Source organism: Otolemur garnettii, unplaced genomic scaffold, assembly GCF_000181295.1.
Source record: "Otolemur garnettii isolate 467f Iridium unplaced genomic scaffold, OtoGar3 scaffold00023, whole genome shotgun sequence".
NCBI lineage: Eukaryota > Metazoa > Chordata > Mammalia > Primates > Galagidae > Otolemur > Otolemur garnettii.
The window spans coordinates 655,870-675,621 of record NW_003852418.1 but is presented as its reverse complement, the minus strand read 5'-3'; the positions used below and the strand labels follow the sequence as shown (position 1 = coordinate 675,621).

Below are 19,752 nucleotides of genomic sequence, written 5' to 3'. Positions count from 1 at the left end.
TTTAATCCCCACAAGAAGCCTGTGAGGGAAGTAACAGTTCCTTATACAGATGAAATACCAGAGGCTAACAAGGTCATATGGCAGTTATACCCATATGTGTCTGACCCCAAAGCTTTTGACATTTTCTCAGCAGTAAAGCTATTACTATTGGCAGCCATGGTCAGTTTTCTTTGGGTATGGAGAATAATGCAGGAAAAAGTTAACACAGCCGGCTTAGTCTTTAAAAGGGTCTGCTTGCAAGCCTGGCCTTAGGCTGGCAGTTGGGAACTTGGCTTTTGAAATTTTCCCTAAGTGATAAGGCTGCTTTGCCAGCCTGTGGCACTGAATAGCTGCTTTTCTTCTGGGAGTCTAGAATTCTGATAGTTGTTACTGGCAGAGAATGCCCTTGATGAAAACCCTGGACTCAGAATCTCAAATGGGCTTCCTTGGACAAAAACACTGCATCTATGTTGAACCATTTCACTTCTAGAGAAAGGGGCATGTACATCTGACCCCCACTCATCCACCCAGTGAGAGGGAGAAAATACAGAAGCCTACGCATGAATTTCTCCAGATAATGCTGGCTGTCTTTTGCCCTTGCTGACGTTGAGTGTACCTTTCACTGTAACAAATCATAGCCCTGAGTACCACTCACTCTGCGTACCTATGAGTCTTTCTAGTGATTTCCTGAATGTGTGGGTCATCCTGGGACTACTGACCTTAACCACAAAAGCCAAAGCAAACAAAAAACAAAACACCACTGGGGAGAAAGGGTATCAACAAAACAGAGCCTTACTTCTCCGGATTGTCTGGAAACTTAATCCGCAATTCTTGGTTTTTGTATGATCTCTTTTCAAACGTGAGGATCATTTTCTTCACTGAGCTTTCATCCAGTGGCTCCTCCTGGTAAAAGGGACAAATGCAACAACTTTAGTTCACAGGGATTTCCCATTCACTGTCACCACCTCTCACACTCTACCTCACTCTGCCATTGACTTTACACATTTATCTTCCTCAGTACAATGAGGGCTAACCGTCTATATAATATGCGTCTGTGTATTACTCTGGATGCCTCAGATAAGACTCAACATCTGTAGTATAGAAAATTCCATTGAAGGCATCAAAGACTACTTATTCAACAAATATTTCCTGAGCACACTGTATGGCACAAAGTAGGCAGTAATATTACTTGATACATCCTTTTTTTCTTCTCTTCTGTTGTACAGGTAGGGTAAGATTCAGAGGTTAAAAACAAAAAAAAAACTTGTCCAAGATCAAACCCTGAGTTAGGGACAGTGGCCTTAAATCTTTTCCCTATACCAAGGGTTGGCAAAGTGTAATCCATAGGCCAAATCCAACCACCCAAAGCCTATTTTTTATTTTTGCAAAGTCCATAAGCTAAGAATGATTGCTAATTAGCTATAGTCACTACTTTGCATTTCTTACACATTACTTTGCCTGGTTCTCAGAATTAGTAATCTTGCCCAGAGGAAGCATAAAAAAACTAGATGATATAGAATTTTCTTACTTCATATGCTGGAATAATACATACAAAGGTAAATAAAAAGAATATTTGCAAATTGAATCATGTTTCTCCAAACAATCTATACTAAAAATTCAGAAATCTTTTATCTTCAGTTTACTTTCCAGTTTAAATTAATGTGCTGCAATGCACCGTCCCTCTCCAACACTCCCAACTCCCAGCTTCGTAGTTTTGCAGTCATTGACCATAACTCATTCCTAGAAGCAATAAAGAAACTGCTATTAAGAGAATCCAAAATAGATCCTTTTGGAAAGCACTGAATCATCCCATAATTTTTTAAGTACTCAACAATGTTAGCTATTATTTCATTTAAAATTCCTATTTCCATATATTAGGTTTTAAAAGTGGGAGATACCTATAAATTCATTTTGGGCATGACATATTTCATAGATTGTATCATTGCCTCCTGGATCCTGGGGTACTCTCTTGGACCCCTGCCTCCTTCCCAGGGCCTACCACTTAAAGAGACACGGCAACTGAAGCCAGCGTCCTAGCTCAGAGCCTAACTTCACTACTTACTAGCCATGTAGCAATGCTACTTTACTGACTGTATTCCTCAAACCCTCATCAATTCCAGCTGATTCTAAATCATAAGTCTTTCCTGAACTGATCTACTTCACACTTAGAATAAAATCCCAAATCCTTCACACAATTTCCGTGGTCTGGCAGGAAGTGGCCCAGATAATCTCTCCAAACCCAAATCAGGGCAAAACCCCTGTTGCTGGCCAATTTCTACTTGTTCACTGCTGACTCTCCAGTGCCTGGCATACAGAAGGTACTCAGTGGAGATCTGCTGAAAGAAGAAAAGGATGGGAGGATAGAAGGAAAGGAGGTATAAGTGAAAACGGTACCTGTATCTGTCAAGGTCATAGAAATGACCTAAAGAATGATGTACATAGGCTCAGCACTTGTAGCTCAAGCGGGTAAGGTGCCAGCCACATACACTGGAGCTGGTGGGTTCAGATCCAGCCCAGGCCCACCAAACAACAAGGACAACTACAACCATAAAACAGCCAGGCATTGTGGCAGGCGCCTATAATCCTAGCTACTTGGGAGGCTGAGGCAAGAGAATCGCTTAAGCCCAAGAGTTGGAGGTTGCTATGAGCTGTGATGCCACAGCACTCTACCATGGACAACAGCTTGAGACTCTGTCTCAAAAAAAAAAAAAAAATGATGTACATAAAACAGCTTTATAAACTATATTAACATAAATTGTTAGTGTTGTTATTAGCAACAGATAAAACACACCCAACATACCTCTAGAATTTAACTAAAATAATCAAAATGTCTAGGAAGGGGTTAAATTACTTTCAAGCAACCTCAACACACACTGCTTTTCTTTCCCTTAACTTACATCTTGCCCACCCTATAGAAAAATCATATCAGTGGTAACACAGCTCTGATAGGATTTCCAAAGTCCTGGCCTCTCCAAGGTTTGGCCTTCCCTCCTTTAATTTCTCTTCAACGGGAGGGGGGGATACTGAATTATCAGTCTTAGTCATCGGCCACAGCAGTATCTCCAATAGCTCAATGTCAGAAACCAGAGGGAGATTTCAGAAAGATAAATGCTGGTGATGTAGCACAAAAAGGACAATAATATTTTACAAGTTCACGTGATTTTACAGGGGCAAACATCACTTGTTTTTCATCAAATGGGGTTTTGGTGCCAGTGAGAAAATAACTCCTGAACTTGTAGCCTTCCATGTGTCATTTTTACAAAGTGATCTCTTTTTTCCCTGTCCCTTAACAGAAGGGCTGGTCCCACATTACATTTCTGTCTCCCAGGCCAGAAACCACTTACCCATGACAGCTACTATCCTAATCCTCCAGTACCAGCCTTGCCCTACATGGGAATTATACCTGCCAATTAACTGGTGCTGCAGGGCTAACAGATTGAGCAGAAGCTGGAGAGGAGGGGAGGAGGGAGGATGTGCTAAACACAGTTTGTCTAAGCCCTGGCAAGGCTGCTGCTCTCAGAGAGGAAATTCCAGAATTCAGGACCGACTCCCACCACAGATTTCCAAAGGGTCATCCTCTTTTAGGGGAAGATTCCATTCCCCTAAATTAGCATGGGTACAAATCCCACCGAGAAGAAAGCTACTGTCATATATACAGTAAAGATCTTTTTGGAATATGAATCAATTTTTTCTTCTCAGATTCACATTCTAGCCTCATTTTTTAAAATCCAAACTTAGCATTGTGTCTTTGAGGGAACCAAAAAACAGCTGGCTCTTAAGATTTTATTTTCATAATTCATCACATTGAACAAAATGCCAGAGTGAAATAACATACAAGTTAACACGTAAGGATTTAAAGAGACACAACGCTAAGATCATTTTGTTTTTAATCACTGATACGTTATTCTTCTTAGCTTCATTCATGTATTCATGCATTCATTCCACTGACTGAGCTCAATAGAAAGGTAAGCGGTGGAAAATTTGGTGAGGAAAAAGACAGAATGAGGCATCAGTGAATAAATGGGTTACAAAACCACCAAGTAAATGATACAGTGAAAAGGAAAGCATACAGAGCACAACAAAGAAGAGGATCCGAGATGTAACTGTAGGGCTCTAGCCTACCAAGAGCCAGGTATTGTTCTGACTGCCAGAAATACAGTTGTGAGCAAAACAGAGCCAGCCCCTGTTTTCATGCAAGGTTGGGCCAAGGACACCAATGAGTAAAATAAACAAGAATTTGAAACCATGATACATGCTATGCAGACAATATATAGACTAAAGTGGTAAGAGAATAAGAGAATGGCTTGCAGGGTTATTTTCTCAGAGACAGGAAGGATTTCTTGAAGGAGGATGTACCCGTACTGAGACCTGGAAACCAGCCAAGAAGGCTTTAAGGAGGAAGAGCATTCTGAGAGAAGGCCCAAAAGATCCAGAGGTCTAGAAATACAAAGGCCCTGGGCATCTTGAGGAAAATGGCAAATTCCTGCTCTTAAGGAACATCTCCTTCCCAGAGGCATCTCCTTCCCTAAATGGTACCTTTTCAGTCACACCTAAATACCTAATATCATAACACTCCCTTGTTGCTTTCTTAAGGCCATTTCCTCTGCTCCAAAAGCCCTTCCATTTGTTTGATAAAATTCAACTCTTTTAAAAGCTATTAATTATATTAAAAAATGCAAGTGCCTTCTGTGTGTCCTCAGAATGATCTAGGAAGACTTCCCTAGCACTCCCCACACAACACCAATAACCCCCTGCCTCTCTCTCTGTTCCCACAGCTCAGTGCATCGGCCTCGACTACAGCACCTGTTGCAGAATAATTTAAAAACTCTATCTTGTAATGTTCTTTACACTTCACAAAATACTTCCCCAACTCCATTATCCCACTGAACTGTCATATCATATCAACACTGTCAAATAAGAATTCTTAACCTGTTTTACAGACGAAGATGGTAAGCTCAGAGACGTTACGTATTTGGCCCTAAGTCACGCTCTCCATATGCTGGTCAGGGCCAGCCATCTCAGCCGTCACCAGCTTGGCCACCTTACCTCTTCCTCCTCCTCCTCTCCTTCTCGGTCAATTATCTGAAGCAGCCTTTTTTTGTCATCATCCGCCTCTTCCACCACAGTCATTTCCTCTTCCCGATAGCGGCCACGCTCTCGAGTCCCTGCTTGCTTCCGACGCATTTTCAGCTCTTCCTCTTCATCGTCCCGGGGACGTTTTGTGCCCCTGTTGGGCTGAGAAAGACAGAGAAGAAACACTGAATTTTAGAGCTGGAGAGGATACAGACAGGCATAGACAGGACAATTTCCTGACTGGACACCACCACAGCATACAGTTTCTTCCACAACATGGAGTAAAGCTCACTGTGGTCAATTTTTAGACCCTTAATGATTCCATAAACACACCATGAAAGTCAGTAGCTTTTTTTTTAAACAGAAGTTTTTAATATGCAATTTTACTACTTCATGAAACCTGTGTATACAGAAATAGCAAGAAACAAAGCTGCCTTGAGATGGGGACACTGGGTCTCACTTACTAGTAAAGACAACCCTCGAGACCAACCCTCGAGACCAACCCCTTGGTGCACAGTTTTGATTCATGTCTAAGAAAGATTTGTATATAGTTACTCACTCACAAGCAGTCCCAACAGAGAATACTGCATATCTAACTTCCAAAGATCGGCTGCGCTCTCTAGGCTTCTTTACAGAAGAGTTGAAGAAGGCCCAGAGACCAGGCAAAGGACCTAAATCGATATTTCTTAAAAGAAAACATACAAACGGCCAAAAGATATATGAAAAATTGCTCATCATCACTGATCATCAGGAAAATGCAAATGAAAACCCCAATGAGATACCATGTCACACCTGTTAGAATGGCTTTATTTATTATTTAAAAAATTGAAAGATAACAAGTGCTGGTGAAGGTGTGTAGAAAAGGGAAGCTTTGTGGACTATTGGGGAAACTGTAAATTAACACAGCCATCATGCAAAATATGGAAGTGCCTCAAAAAATTAAAAACCAGAGTTATCACATGAACCAGAAACTTCAATTGCGGGTATATATTGAAAGGAATGGAAAGCAGTACGCTGAAGATACACCTGCCCTCCCACATTCACTGCAGCGTTATTCACAACAGCTAAGATATGGAAGCAACCTAGGTGTCCAATGTTAGATGAACAGATAAAGAAAATGCGGTACATGTACACCCGGAGAATGTTATTCAGCCTTAAAAAGAGGAGGGAATCCTATCATTTACAACAGCATGGATGAACCTGGAGGACGTCAGGGTAAGTGAAAATAAATAAGCCAGGCACAGAAAGACAAATACCACATGACCTCATGTACGTGTGCAGCCTACAAAGAGCTGAACTCATGGAAGAAGAAAGTAGAATGATGGGTACCAGAGATAGGGGAAGGTGGCACATGGCAAGAGGGGAGGTGGGAATCAAAGGTTTCAGTTCAATAGGGAAGATAAGTTTTAGCGATCCCTTGTACCAAATGCTGGCAATCATAAACAATAATGCACTGCACATGGCAAAACTGAAGAGTAGATTTTACATGTTTTCACCACACAAAAATAATGTAAGGGGCATATGTAAGGTGCTGAATTTGTTAGTCTGGCTTAATCATCCCACATTGTAAACATGTACCAAAACATCACACGGTACCCCATAATACATATAATTATTCACTGATCAAAAATGACAACTAAAAAACAATTTTTTTAAAGGGCCTAGTGGCTAAGTACTACCCAAGATCACAAAACAATTAGCATCACTGAAAATAGAACTGGCACTTCCTGATTCCTACTTCAAGGCTCTTTCTAACATATTCTGTTAGGGCCTCATTTTGTCTTTTTTTTTAATTAATTAACTTTTTTTTCCAGAGTCAGGGTCTCACTATGTTGCCCAGGCTGGACTCAAACTCCTAGGCTCAAGCAATCCTCCCAGCTCAGCCTCCTGAGTGGCTAAGACTATAGCCATGTGTTATGGTGCCCTGCCCTGCTCTTCTGCCTTTTACAAAGCAATCCACGGAAGAGTTCTCACTCTTTCTTTCCATTAAATTAGAATAAAACAGGGCCCTACTAATGGGCTTCAAAGCCGAGGAGAAACAGCACTGCACCAAATACCAAATGGCTCAATGTCTCCATTCAGGTCAACTTATTATTGGTGTAATTTGGGGCCCTTCATCTACTTCTCTAAACCTTAGTTTCCTTATCCACAAATGAAAATGATAATCCCTCTTCCCTGGGAAGTTCAAAAGGTTGCTTTTAAAGTGAGAGCATTCTAAACTATAACAGTATTAAGCAACTATATAAATTTATCACTATGAGATAACCCACACGATTCTGTCTTCCCCAACAAAACATGTATGGTAGGTTCTTCAATGAATTTTTCTTTATCAGTTACAAGAAGTGCACTCACCAGTAGTGTGCTAGGTGCAATGTGGTATGTTACTACTAAAAACAAGAAAATGCCACATTCCCTGCCAGACTGCTAAGTTGTTTGGGAATGACAGATAAATTTCTATTAGACACGTTATACACCTTATCTTTTGACTTTTACTAAACTGTACCTATGCCAGCAGTGGAAAGTCATTCCCCTCTATCCTCACGTTTCCTGCTCATTCCACATACCAGGTGCTTCAGTGTGTCTGAGCATATGACATTGCTCAGAAAACTCACATTAGACAATTTGGTTTTTGGGGTACCACCTGTTATTTTTCACTTTCTTCCTACAATAGATTATCATTTCATGTGAACACACCCTATATTTCCATAAGGACAAAAGTTACTATAATTACTGTGCTGTCCTTTAAAAAAAGGAGAAAGAGAGAGACAAGAAAAGAAGGAAAGAAAAAAAAGGAAACGAACACGCCAATAACAACAGACTACAAGAAAAAGGAGGTGGTGGTTTCCATGTGAGAAGAGGAAGGGAAGGTGGCTTCATCCTAAAGGAGTTCGGGCTTTGAGCCTGAAATCTGTAGCTCCCCAGCAGGTAAGGAACTTCAGCCCCCTGGGAACACTAATTCTTTCAAGCTCATAAAACAAGCCCTGCTGAGATTCTGATTAGCGTGAGCTTACTGCAGCAGCCAAGTCAAGACATGAGCTCCATAGTTCTCCACGGAAAAGAGATTTCTGGATTGTTTATCTCTGAGAATAGACAGAAAAGGCAGTGGACCACAATTAAAAAGAGAAAGCTAAATACACAATTAAGAAATGCAAAATAGAAATAACTCTGGCAATATCTCTTTTGAACACATCTTTAAAACAAGCATTTCAGAAGTCAGGGGAGGAGTTTAATTTTTGCCTTTAATAATTTCCAATGAAACAACACTTTCCCTCTGTAGAACTTTAATTTTCATCACATCTCTGGGAAGAAGTAGTTAACAGTTCTATTTTATAAGTGGGAAGAAAGGATGCCTGAGATCTTTCAATAAACTCTTCTTGCAAAGACAACTTGGTCCCTTCTAAAAGTTGACTCTATTTCTGGAAAGTCTGTTAATCTACCATGATTCTAGGACCCTAACTGAGAAAGAGGACCCTAACTGAGAAAGAGCTGAGGAACTTTCAGGCAAGAAAAACATACTCCATAACCATAAGTCATACAAGACCTTGGTTAAGTTAAAACAGTATTTGTCACAACATTAAGTCAATAAATAATAAAGAATTCCAAGGCTTGAAGCATCCTCAAGCATCAGCTGGTCCAACAGCAGGCCCAGGCTTCCTGTAGGGTCATGTCTAAATGAGGACATTGGGATAAACAGGGTCAGCCAGTGTGGATTCTTGAGACAAGAATACCTTTATCAACTTTTACGAATAGTCTAAGTACAATATCCCTAAAAGGGCAAACTTTAGGCTCACCAACTGTTTCTCCAATCTTCTTCCTCTTACACACAATATTCAGATTTAGTTCTCAGGACAACTCTGGGGTAGAGCAGACCAGAACCCATTAAGATCCTCTGATACTGCTCCTTCACCAACATAACAGCTCCCACCTTCCTCTCCAACAGACTTTGGAAAGCTTTGCAAAGGCCCTAAATATTTTACTTCAGCATTTTTCCCACTCAAGGCATAATTTTTAGGAACTTCTGCTCTTTACTTATCTTCTTAACCCTCAATTGTCTCTTTAAAACATTAACACTACAAATAAAGACGTTTCTCCTCATTCCTGAGATTTGACCACTCTGAATAATAAAGGCTAAGATACAATTCTTCAACAAACATTCATTCATTTATTTTTATTTATTTATTTATTGAGACAGGTGTCACAGCTCACAGCAACCTCCAATTCTTGGGCTTAAGTGATTCTCTTGCCTCAGCCTCCCAAGTAGCTAGGACTACAGGTGCCCGCCACAATGCCCGGTTGTTTTTTTGTTGCAGTTGTCATTGTTGTTTAGCTGGCCTGGGTTGGGTTCAAACCCACCAGCCTGGGTGTATGTGGCTGGCGCCGTAACCACTGTGCTATAGGCGCTGAGCCACCAACAAACATTAAGTGGCAACTCTGTATAAAGTACTATGCTGAACACGTATGTGTGAACAAAACAAACACAGCCTTGTTACCACAGCTTAACAATCTAGGACAGTGTTGAAATATAAGGCACAGAGTGGCCACATTTTTAAAAAGTAAAAAGAAACAGGTTAATTTTAATAATGTACTTATGTAATCCAATATATCAAGAATAACATTTCAACACATATGAAAAATTACCACATTGGTATTTTACTTTTTTTCCCCTTCATACTAGGTCTTAGGAACCTGGTATGTATTTCACACTTTCAGTGTATCTCAATATAGAGTAGCCCCATTTCATGTGCTCAACAGCCATATGTGGCTAGTGGCTATAATATTGAGCTACACAGGTCTGGGAGATTTCCATCTGAAGGATTCCTGTTCCCAGATAAAGCCAAAATGGAACTGTCTTCCCAGCAACAGTGAATGAAATATGGACTCTTATAAAGCTGACTTCCTGGGTGTTAAAGGTCTACTCTAAAAATTATAAAGCTAATTCAACACCCTGACCCAGAAATAAACTTCATGATTATATTTACCCAATATTCACCACTGAGAGAGCGACTGGTTATATAAAACAAAACAAGAATTGTAAGCAAGGAAGAAGCGCACGGCTGTCAAACTGATTTCACTACAGGAGAGCCAAAGGGCTCTTGATCCAGAAAGAGTATATAACACTCTCAGCCTGTCAGAGAGGTCAAGAGCTCAGGCCGATCTCTCCTTGTGTCTTACACAACCAATCCCAAGAGGCTTAAGCATTCTTACCAGTCACCTTCGGAGATTAATTTGTTTTGGTATCTGAAAGGTATTTGGAATCCCTCAAGATGAAAGAAGGACAAAAAGCAACTGTTCTTAATAAAGTCATTTCTCTGCTTCTGCTGCCCACAGAACTAGAGGGAAAAAATGATTAACTCTTAACTTCTGATGCAGCAGAACATCTGCCTATGAGGGTTTTTACAATCTTATACGTTCCCTGCTTTACTCCCAATAGGTGGTGAGTAGTATAAAAGCTCACTAAGCATTTGCCACCAACCAACCACATAGCTGGTAGCTTTTCTAGGATACATAAAGGATTCCCTCTTACTCAAAGCTCCAAGATATTGTACATGGTGCCTTTACTTGCCAATAATCCTGAAGCCCACTGCGTGTTTGTGTGTCTGTGTCTGTCTCCTTCCGTCCCCTGGAAATTGAAATCACGCTATCTTCATGAAAGCTTTCAAAGGGTTAAAAAATTAAGTAAGCAATCTGCCTGCGATACTCCCCGTGTACCCGGATAATATCCAACCTGAGCTTTAGGTTTCATTTTTCCCTCTTTTTTTTTTTTTTTAATTAAAAAGCAGCGAGAAGCCGTAGCTATAATGAGGGGCCATGGGAACATGCAGTTATATTGGGCTCAAAGTAATGTACCATAGGAAGAGGCTACATCACCAGAACGAATCCTAAATTAAAACTCCACTACGAAACCAACTCCATTTCCTCTGAGCATGCAATCTGTATTATCGCATTTATGGTCTGTCTCGACCTCAATTAGACACAGGGGCTGGAGGAGAAAGGGAACTTCTATAATAAGCAATAATGGTATCATTATGATAAATTATGAAAACACATAGTACAATTATTAATGTGAAGAACACATTTGTATCAGAATATAACAGAATAAATGTGTGTGTCCAAATATAGCTCAATATTCCAAGTTACCTAGCTAAGAAGGAGATAATTCATAAAAGGTACTTTCACATTAATAAATGAAAAAAGATGTCCCTCTATTAAGGAAATGGAAAAAGTCAAAGGAACCCTCTGTAACATGGTAACAAACCAGAATTCTTCACCTCGCACCAAGAGGTGCTCAGCTAACTTCAGATAAGGGTCTTCCAAGTAGAGCATGAAGTACTGTTTTCTAAATATCAAACAAAAGGGAAGACTCACAAATTTTAGCTAAAAGAAAGAGATAATCAAGTTTATCTCTCTCATTATAAACAGGGAAATCTGAGCCCAGGGGGTTTAAAGTAATTTGTCTGTAATGAACAAAAATATACATATAAGGCTTCTAATTCCCAGTATAGTGGTTTTCCTTTTTCTCCATGCTAATTCAAGATTGGTTGGAAAGAAAATACAAGGAAATCTGTAAATAAATAAACAGAGGTACTATTCAAATATAAGAACACAAACTAGTCTCTATGTTAGACAGGAGAGTTATAACTAGAAGCCATCAACAGGAAAAGGGTCCTAACCTATTTGCAATAGGGAATCCTATAAGGTGAATGAGTTTTGAATACAGATTTTCCTAAATTCAAATCTTGGCCCTTCTGGTCAGCAGCCCTCAGTACCCCCTCTTGGCTGGCATTTTCTCAATCTACAAACTGGGAACAATAACCTCTATCACACAGATACTTATGTAGATATGTATGTGTGCAAACAAAGGCCTCTGTTTCTAAAGCACAGAGCACAGCATGGCCCATAGAAAACAAGACATGGAGCTCCAAGAGACATACCTGACTAAGAGCCAAACAGGCTCATGGTTGACAAAGGCTTTGATCATTCATTGTTATGCCAGGCAGGCTAGCCTGTAATTCCCGCACTTTGGGAGGGTGAGGCAGGAGGATTGCTTGAGGCTAGGAATTGAGACCAGCCTAGGCAAATAAGACCCCATCTCTATGACAAAATTTAAAAATTAGCCAGGCATGGTGGCATGCACTTATAGTCCTAGCTACTCAGTCAGGCTGAGGCAAGAGGATCCCTTGGTTACAAGAATTCGGGGCTGCAGTGAGCTATGCCTGTACCATTTTACTCCAGTTTGGGGAAAAAGCAAGAAACTGTCTCAAATAAACAGCTGGGTTTTAAAATGTGGTGGATCTGTTTTTAATATCAAGATACTTGACAGCATCCCACCCTCACCACCAGTTGCCCTTGTTAATACCCATGGTTGAGAAAAGACACAATGACAACAAATAAGTCTATTTTCAGTAATACTTTTCACTGAATTTGTGTTTTTCACGTCCACATTTATAAGGAAGAGAGGGAGAGAGATTATGTATTCATTCCTCAGAAAATAATTAGGTACATCTGGATTCACAGCTTCTTGCAATAATTCTGAGGCACTAGAAACAGTCCAGACTCCGGGTAACCTTGATCTAACAAAATCATCTATTTGAAGTTTAAATCTTCTTTAAAATACCTCTGACCAGGCATATGCTAGAGCTTTCCTAACACCTCCAGTGACCAGATACTCACCTCCTCCCTAAACTGTGCCCCTCCACCTTTGCATTTCACTTAGAGAGTTTATTAAATTGAAGAAAAACCTGTAAACTTATAACTTCCTTCCCTGGTCCCTAATTCTGCTCCTTAAAGAGATATAAAACAGGCTTAGTCTTGTTCTCACACTTGAAATAAAAATTAGATTATTTCAAGACAGCAGGGCTATCTATTTCTTCTTTCCTATCACTGTTTCCTTTTCAGAATAAACACTTTTAAAGGGATGGTGGGGTGGAGGGAGAAAGCGCAGAAAGGAAGTATACAGTATACAATTAAATTCCTTCTTAGCACTATTTCGGGATTTCATAATTTTAAAGCTTTCTAATACCTTTTGAGATAATTAGATATATGGAACATCACAACCCAAGTTGCGGAGGCATTGGTCTAACCAATTTGAAATGCTCAGAAATCATCTGCTGTTAACCTCTTCTGATTACCTTTTCTCAGAATAAAAGGGAGTTTTCAAACATTCATTTTTACCAGATGGTGGCGAGTGACCTGACCCAGAAGTTACAGATGAGCTGCAGTAATGAGTTTTCCCTGACCGTTACTGGCTGCACATTCACTGGTGACATTTTACAACTAGGACTTCTGGCTCAATCAATATTTGCAGGCATGAAACCTGCCAAAGTTAACATCAGGGCTCCTTTGCAAATTTGCTCAAGGCACCACAACTGAAAAAGCTCACAATCTCTAATGCTGCAACTACCATCAGCCAAAGTTCATAATTAGAGATCAAAGTAACGAGAGACAGAAAATGCTACCCCACCTCAAAGGAGTGTTGTGATGATTAAACAAAACACCTTACGAAGAGGCCCTAGGTAAACTATAAAAAGCTACGCCAATGTAAGGGATTATCATCATCATACTTTTAGGAGATATCTGAGAGAAAATTCCAAGTATTTCTATATACATTATACTTGTGTAAACTAGTAAGACTTAAAGCTTCAAAAAACAAAAATCAATGAATCATGGCTATCTACTATCTTTTTTTCTGCAGGAAAATATAAGTACCAAGAATTCAAAATCCCAAAACAGAATCATTGCAAAATATAAAGCAGGATCCCTATTTATTCTAATCCTCCCCCCCCAAAAAAAATTATAGGTAGTAAAACCAGAATAATTACTAGATAATATGGTTTCTCTCAATGTCCAGAATGAGTGGGAAAAATATCAATGTATCAAAAATCAAAATTACCAATTTTACCACTTGGCTGACTAGATGGGTATGACTTATGATTTGAAATACCAGCTGTGAAGACCCTAGTTAAATCAACTTTTCCTACCAAAAAGATTCTTATTCCTTGTTAAAGTCTGAATATATATTCACCTCACCTCCAAAGGGTGTATAGATTTCTTTTTTTAGAAGTACAAACTATATTTTAATGTCCATGATTTACTTTGACATCGTCTCTGATTGATTCTGCTGCTCCATCAGAAAGTTAAATGTTGATTCAGTTTATCAAAACTAACATAGCCAGATATTTGTAAAATTATTGGAAGGTAAACTATCTCCATTTTAACAGACTTATTACAAATGTCTTGTCAGCTACACCAGAACCATCATCATTCATTCATTAAGGAAGTACTTATTGAGCTAACAAAACTTAAACATTGATCTATTAGGTGCTATGAGACATCAATTCGGCAACAACAGAATAGTACTGATCTAGAAGAAATAACATGGTACAGTACAAAGAGCAGACCAATAATCCGAAAAATCTGGGTTCTGGCAAATCACTTAAGAGTCACGTGACCTCAGATAAGTCACTTGACTTATCAGTGCTGCATTTCTAAAAATGCTCTGCTCTTGTTCTGCTACCTCACTGTGTTTAGTAAGATAAGGCATAGTAAGATTAAATAAGATAAAGATACAGGACTTTGAAAAGAAAATAGCCTAGAATTCAATTTCTTTTAATGGCTGCAAACTGCAAAGTCCTGTATATACAACAGATTTTAAAAATTACTTAAAACCAGCATTTGACAAAGAATATAAGCAGATGATTGCAAAAGAAAAATACTGAGTAGCCTATCAGCAAATAAAAAGTCACCCAATCACATTATCAGGGAAATGTACACTAAAACCAGGAGATATCATAAGATTGACAAAAATGAAAAAATAAAAATAAGGCAATACCAAGTATTAGTGAGCACGTGGAGAAACAGGAACTGTTAAAACTTGCTCATAAGAGGGCGGTGCCTGTGGCTCAAAAGGGTAGGGCACCAGCCCCATATGCGGGAGGTGGCAGGTTCAAACCCAGTCTTGGCCAAAAAAAAAACTTGCTCATAACAGTATAATGAGTACAGAGCTAATTCGTGATGCCTATTAAAACTGAAGATGCATGCATTCTATGACTATCCCAGAAGTTCTACTCCTAAGTGTGTATATATATGTATCTTAAAGAAATTCTCACACATACGTACAAGAAGATACACTGGAGTATATGTATTTGTACATACACATATATAAGAAAGGAAGTTCAGTGATTAATGAATGCATGCATAAGTTGTAGTGTAAAGAAAAAACACATGGGAGTAATCACCCAATTCAGAATAGTGATGGCTTCTAAGGCGGGTAAGAGGGAAAGTAGATTGGCAGGGGGAGGTGAGGGGAAGTAGGATATGATGAAACAGGATAGGGAAGGGTATTCAGGAGACTTCAGCCTGAATATTACAATTCAGCCACATTTACAACAATTTATTTCTTAACGAAGATTTGAAGCAAATCTGGCAAAATGGTATAATTATGTACATACTATAGGGGAAAGAGGCAGGGACCACTAGAAGCTAGAAAGAGCAGTCCGTCATGCCCAACTGGTTGTGGTTCCTTGATACTGTTACTGCTCATTAAGGTTAAGGGTTTACAATACAGAGTACCTTAAGATTAGCAAGATCTTTCACAGTTATTTAAGTGGATAGATGGAGAGACGTGGGCAAATGGTGCCACAGATAGGTACATCCATAACCAATTGAACCAAGAGCAGGAACAGTGCAAGTCATCTGTTTAAATTCAAGATAGCAAATGTATAAAGTACCTTCCAGGGAGACTGTGACTCAAAAATATTTCATTCAGAAAAGACATAAGGGTTTTAGCACCTCTCTAATTCAATGTGTCAACAGGATGACCAGCTTTGAATTTTTTTTTAAAGCTAATACATATTAAGGGTGCACTTTTAGAAGCAGGACATCCAATTCAGCCACAGTCCTACAGCACTGAGTTAGCTACGGCACATTAAAGAGGCACATTATAAACTACAGAATACATGAGTAGGACAGCACAGCATCTGGAAATCTTGCTATAAGAAAACGTTGATAAGGGAATCAGAGGGGATCTGGGAAAGGACCCAGGAGTCACCATCGCTTATTTTGAGCACAAAAATGCTCAAAATGCACAGCAGACCACCTTCCATCCCCCTTTATTCCAGCTGGAGAAATCCTACTCACCCTTAAGCTCCAATCAATGGCACCTCCTCCAACAGTCCTCCACGTACTCCAGAAAGACTTCTGAGCTTCCTCAGCAGTGTATCAGATCTCTTATAGCACATAACATATGTATTCATAAATCTTCATCTCCTCTACTAAATCATGAGCCAGGTCCTCGAGGCTAGGAACCCTGGGGTTAGATCCTTGCTCTGAGACTCAAAGTAGTAATAAAGGCTCAGTGCCCATAGCTCAGGAGGTAGGGTACTAGCCACATACACCAGGGCTAGCGGGTTCAAACCCAGGCCAGGCCTGTTAAACAACAATGACAACTACAACCGCAAACAAAAAATAGCCGGGCATTGTGGCGGGCACCTGTAGTCCTAGCTACTTGGGAGGCTAAGGCAAGAGAATCGCTGAAGCCCAAGAATTTGAGGTTGTTGTTGAGGCAAGAAAGTAAAAGCAGAACTAAAAGAATCTGTCCTAGCCGCCCTGTGTAGGCCTCAGCCAAGCCACAGGCGTTTCTGTTGTCTGTATGTTTCTTCCTTGACATAAGCGGGGCCTAGATTGTAACCTAGTAACTTCCTTGGGTTTCTGCTGCCTTTGAGTCCCACCAGTCTCAAGGACGCAGGCAAATCTGACCTTCCCCCTTGAGCCTAGTTCCTTGAGGATGATGTCATGTCTCTCTCTGTTTTAAGACCCTCACGTGCACTCCTACCCTGAAAAGTGGATAAAAGAGAAGCAAGAGATTGAGTCGGGGGGCTTGGTTTTGGGAAACATGCTGGTGTTCCAAATACCCCCAGCCGAATAAACTCGCTTCCTCTAATCAACTGGTGCCTAGAGTTTTCTGTCTGCGTCAGTTTCCTGCTACACTGTGAGCTGTGATGTCACAGCACTCTACCAAGGACAACATAGTGAGATTCTGTCTCAAAAAAAAAAAAATATAGTAGTAAGACTTGGACCTGGAGCCACAGATCTGGGCCTGGAGTCAGCAGTATACACCACCTCCAGACTCCTTTCCCCAATCATGACCTCAGAACCTATCATCTTAAAGGTATGCTTTGCATCATCTCTACCTGCTACCATCTTTCAGCCAACACTAAAATCCTGTTGCTGCTTTTCTGCCAATCCTTTTAGAAAGGTAAAAGCTTTTTCTGCAGTAGCTCTTTGTCCATTTGCAGTTTTGCTACCCAGAAGAGCCTAGTGTCATCTATCTACATGGAGATTTCAGTAAGAAGTCCCCCTTCCAGATCATTTGGAGGAGCCCACACGGAGCCCTAACACCAACCCATTCTGAAGCTTTAAACATTAAATAATAAATTAGTGTGGGAAAGTTATTTAAAATGATTTACAGTTTTAAACCAAGGCTCAGGTACAATAGATTCACTTTACTATTTAGGATGATACAAAGGCTAGATACTTTGTATTTATCTAAGAAAGGGGGGCAGAGTATGTATTTAGTAACCAGCAGACACACGGTGGTTAAGCAGGTTACATGGCACACCTGTTACATGCAATCCTGCTGCTGGAGAAGTCTCCAGCCAGTGGAATATTGCCTCTAGCAAGGGATGATTTCATTAAGACTAAAGTGGGGCCAAGAAATCTTTAATTACTTTTTCTGTAAGTTGCCTCTGAGGTCACTTCCAGCACTCAAAACTGTATTCCTTCTTCAACAGTAGTTGAGGAGAAACAGTGTCTCATACCAGGACAAAAAGGGGGAAAAAAAAAAAGAAAGAAGAAAGAAAAGAGTAAGATGTTTTGAGAAAATGGGAAAGGGAGAGTGAACAATCCAGGAATGAATAAGTAAGCTCTGGCTCATATGTTAAAAACTATTTTATTCATTTACGAACATTTGCTCATTCATTCCTTAAGGGTTCTGACATGGTTTTGGTCTTAGAAGCCTCAGATTTTAGATATTGCCATTGTTTGTTTTAAAGCTCAAAACTTAAGTCTGTTACACAATGGCTGCCACATTTATTTCAAGGAAGATAGAACTCACAGGGAACTTTACCCAGAGTATCTTGTTAAAAAGAATATTTTTCAACATTATGGGCAATACTTTAGAGTCTGAAAATGTTGCATGATTATACAATATACTTTCCAGCACTTGAGCACTGATTTACCTATCTCTCTCAGCTCAAATGAAGTAGCTGGTGTTATGGCCTCAATACATGCCTGTTGATGAGTCCATCAAAGACAATGGAAAAAGATGGTTTCGTGTCTGCTTTTGTGTAAGGTGTACTTTATTTTCCTCAACTCAAATGTTTCACTATTTCTAGGAGCTCTACAAACTACTAAGTTAGCACAATACCTACATCCCCAATAAAGACAAGGACGATGAATGAGTTATTCTTAGACCAGACAATTCAGTGTCAGAAATATTTCCCCCCCTTGCAAAACAAAAGGAGGACCCTGACCACCACCTGGCCATGTGGAATACAATGGAAAGGAAATCTCTGGCAGCCTGGATAAATGCATCTTGCCCCCCTCCAAGTTCTATTCCCACCATCACAACACTCTCTCAGGGAAGCTGTAAAACTGATTTTTAAGTGATTCTAAACTAGTACCTGCTTATTTCAAGAACATTTTTAAAATATCAATTTCCTAGCAAGACCATCTAGTAGACCAGATAGCCAAAATGCATACCTGGCTGGGTAGGAAGAAATTCTACTAAGGGTAAGATAAATAGGTGTCTTATACACAAAAATAATAAACAATGTAATAATATAGTTATCTTGAACCATATCTCCTTATTTAAAGTTGTCTTTGAAGTCTGGCTGCTTAGGGTATTGAAAAAACTTTCAAAAGTTATCTAAAAACAGTCCAAAGACAGACAGTATTGCATATTATTGTAGCTTTACTTCCTTATAAAAGTGAATTTTTATAAGTTTCGTCTATGGGTGAATCTCTAGTCAATTACAACCAACTCAGAGAGAGCTAGCAAAGCAAACTACCCATTAGCTGTCAATTTAGAACGACTTCAGAAAGCTAGCCCCAGAGCACCACCGACATCTTTTCAACAACCTCTTAATCTTGTTTATAACACCTGTGTTAAAGGAGCCTGCCGTCAATGCTACTCACTTGTCTCAGGCTGAAATTACTTAGAAACCAGAGAATTCCCATAAACATATCAAAAAAACACAAACTCACCCTGCCTGAAAAACCCCCTACACAAGGGAATTCGGTCACCTCTTTTATACAAAGCTGCCCAGGTGAGCCAGTATGGGCCTCGAGAGGCAAAGTCAGATACATAGCCCACCATGAACTTCCTAGGAGGCACTAAGGTCACAGAATCATGGAGTTTACAGAAACCATAAAGAATTCCTCCTACAGATTCCTTACTAAGGGGTTATCCAAACTATGTAATAGTTATCATTAACTGTGTGCATACTCTGTACCAGGAATTTAACATTTCATTATCTTTTTCATCTTCACACACCTCTTCTAAGTAGGTAATATACTCCTGATTTCTATAAGTGAGAAAACCAAGGAACAGGTGGCTTGCTTGGGGAATTGCCCAAGAGCTAGACAATAGTGGAGATGGGATTTAAACACTGCCAGTCAAAGCCAAAAGCTCTTGCTCTTTCT

At 39.8% G+C, this 19,752-nt stretch overlaps 1 protein-coding gene across 1 annotated transcript in view; it reads right to left on the bottom strand.

The window, feature by feature from the left end:
• The window catches only part of CTNNBL1 (catenin beta like 1), a 171,265-nt gene that overhangs the window by 132,928 nt on the left and 18,585 nt on the right, over positions 1–19,752 (bottom strand). Inside the window, exons 2-3 of the mRNA XM_003787583.3 lie at positions 5,026–5,214; positions 776–882 (exon numbers count right to left, since the gene is read on the bottom strand). Of these exons, the coding sequence (XP_003787631.2) occupies positions 776–882; positions 5,026–5,214 (296 nt within the window). The remainder of the gene's footprint in view (positions 1–775; positions 883–5,025; positions 5,215–19,752) is intronic.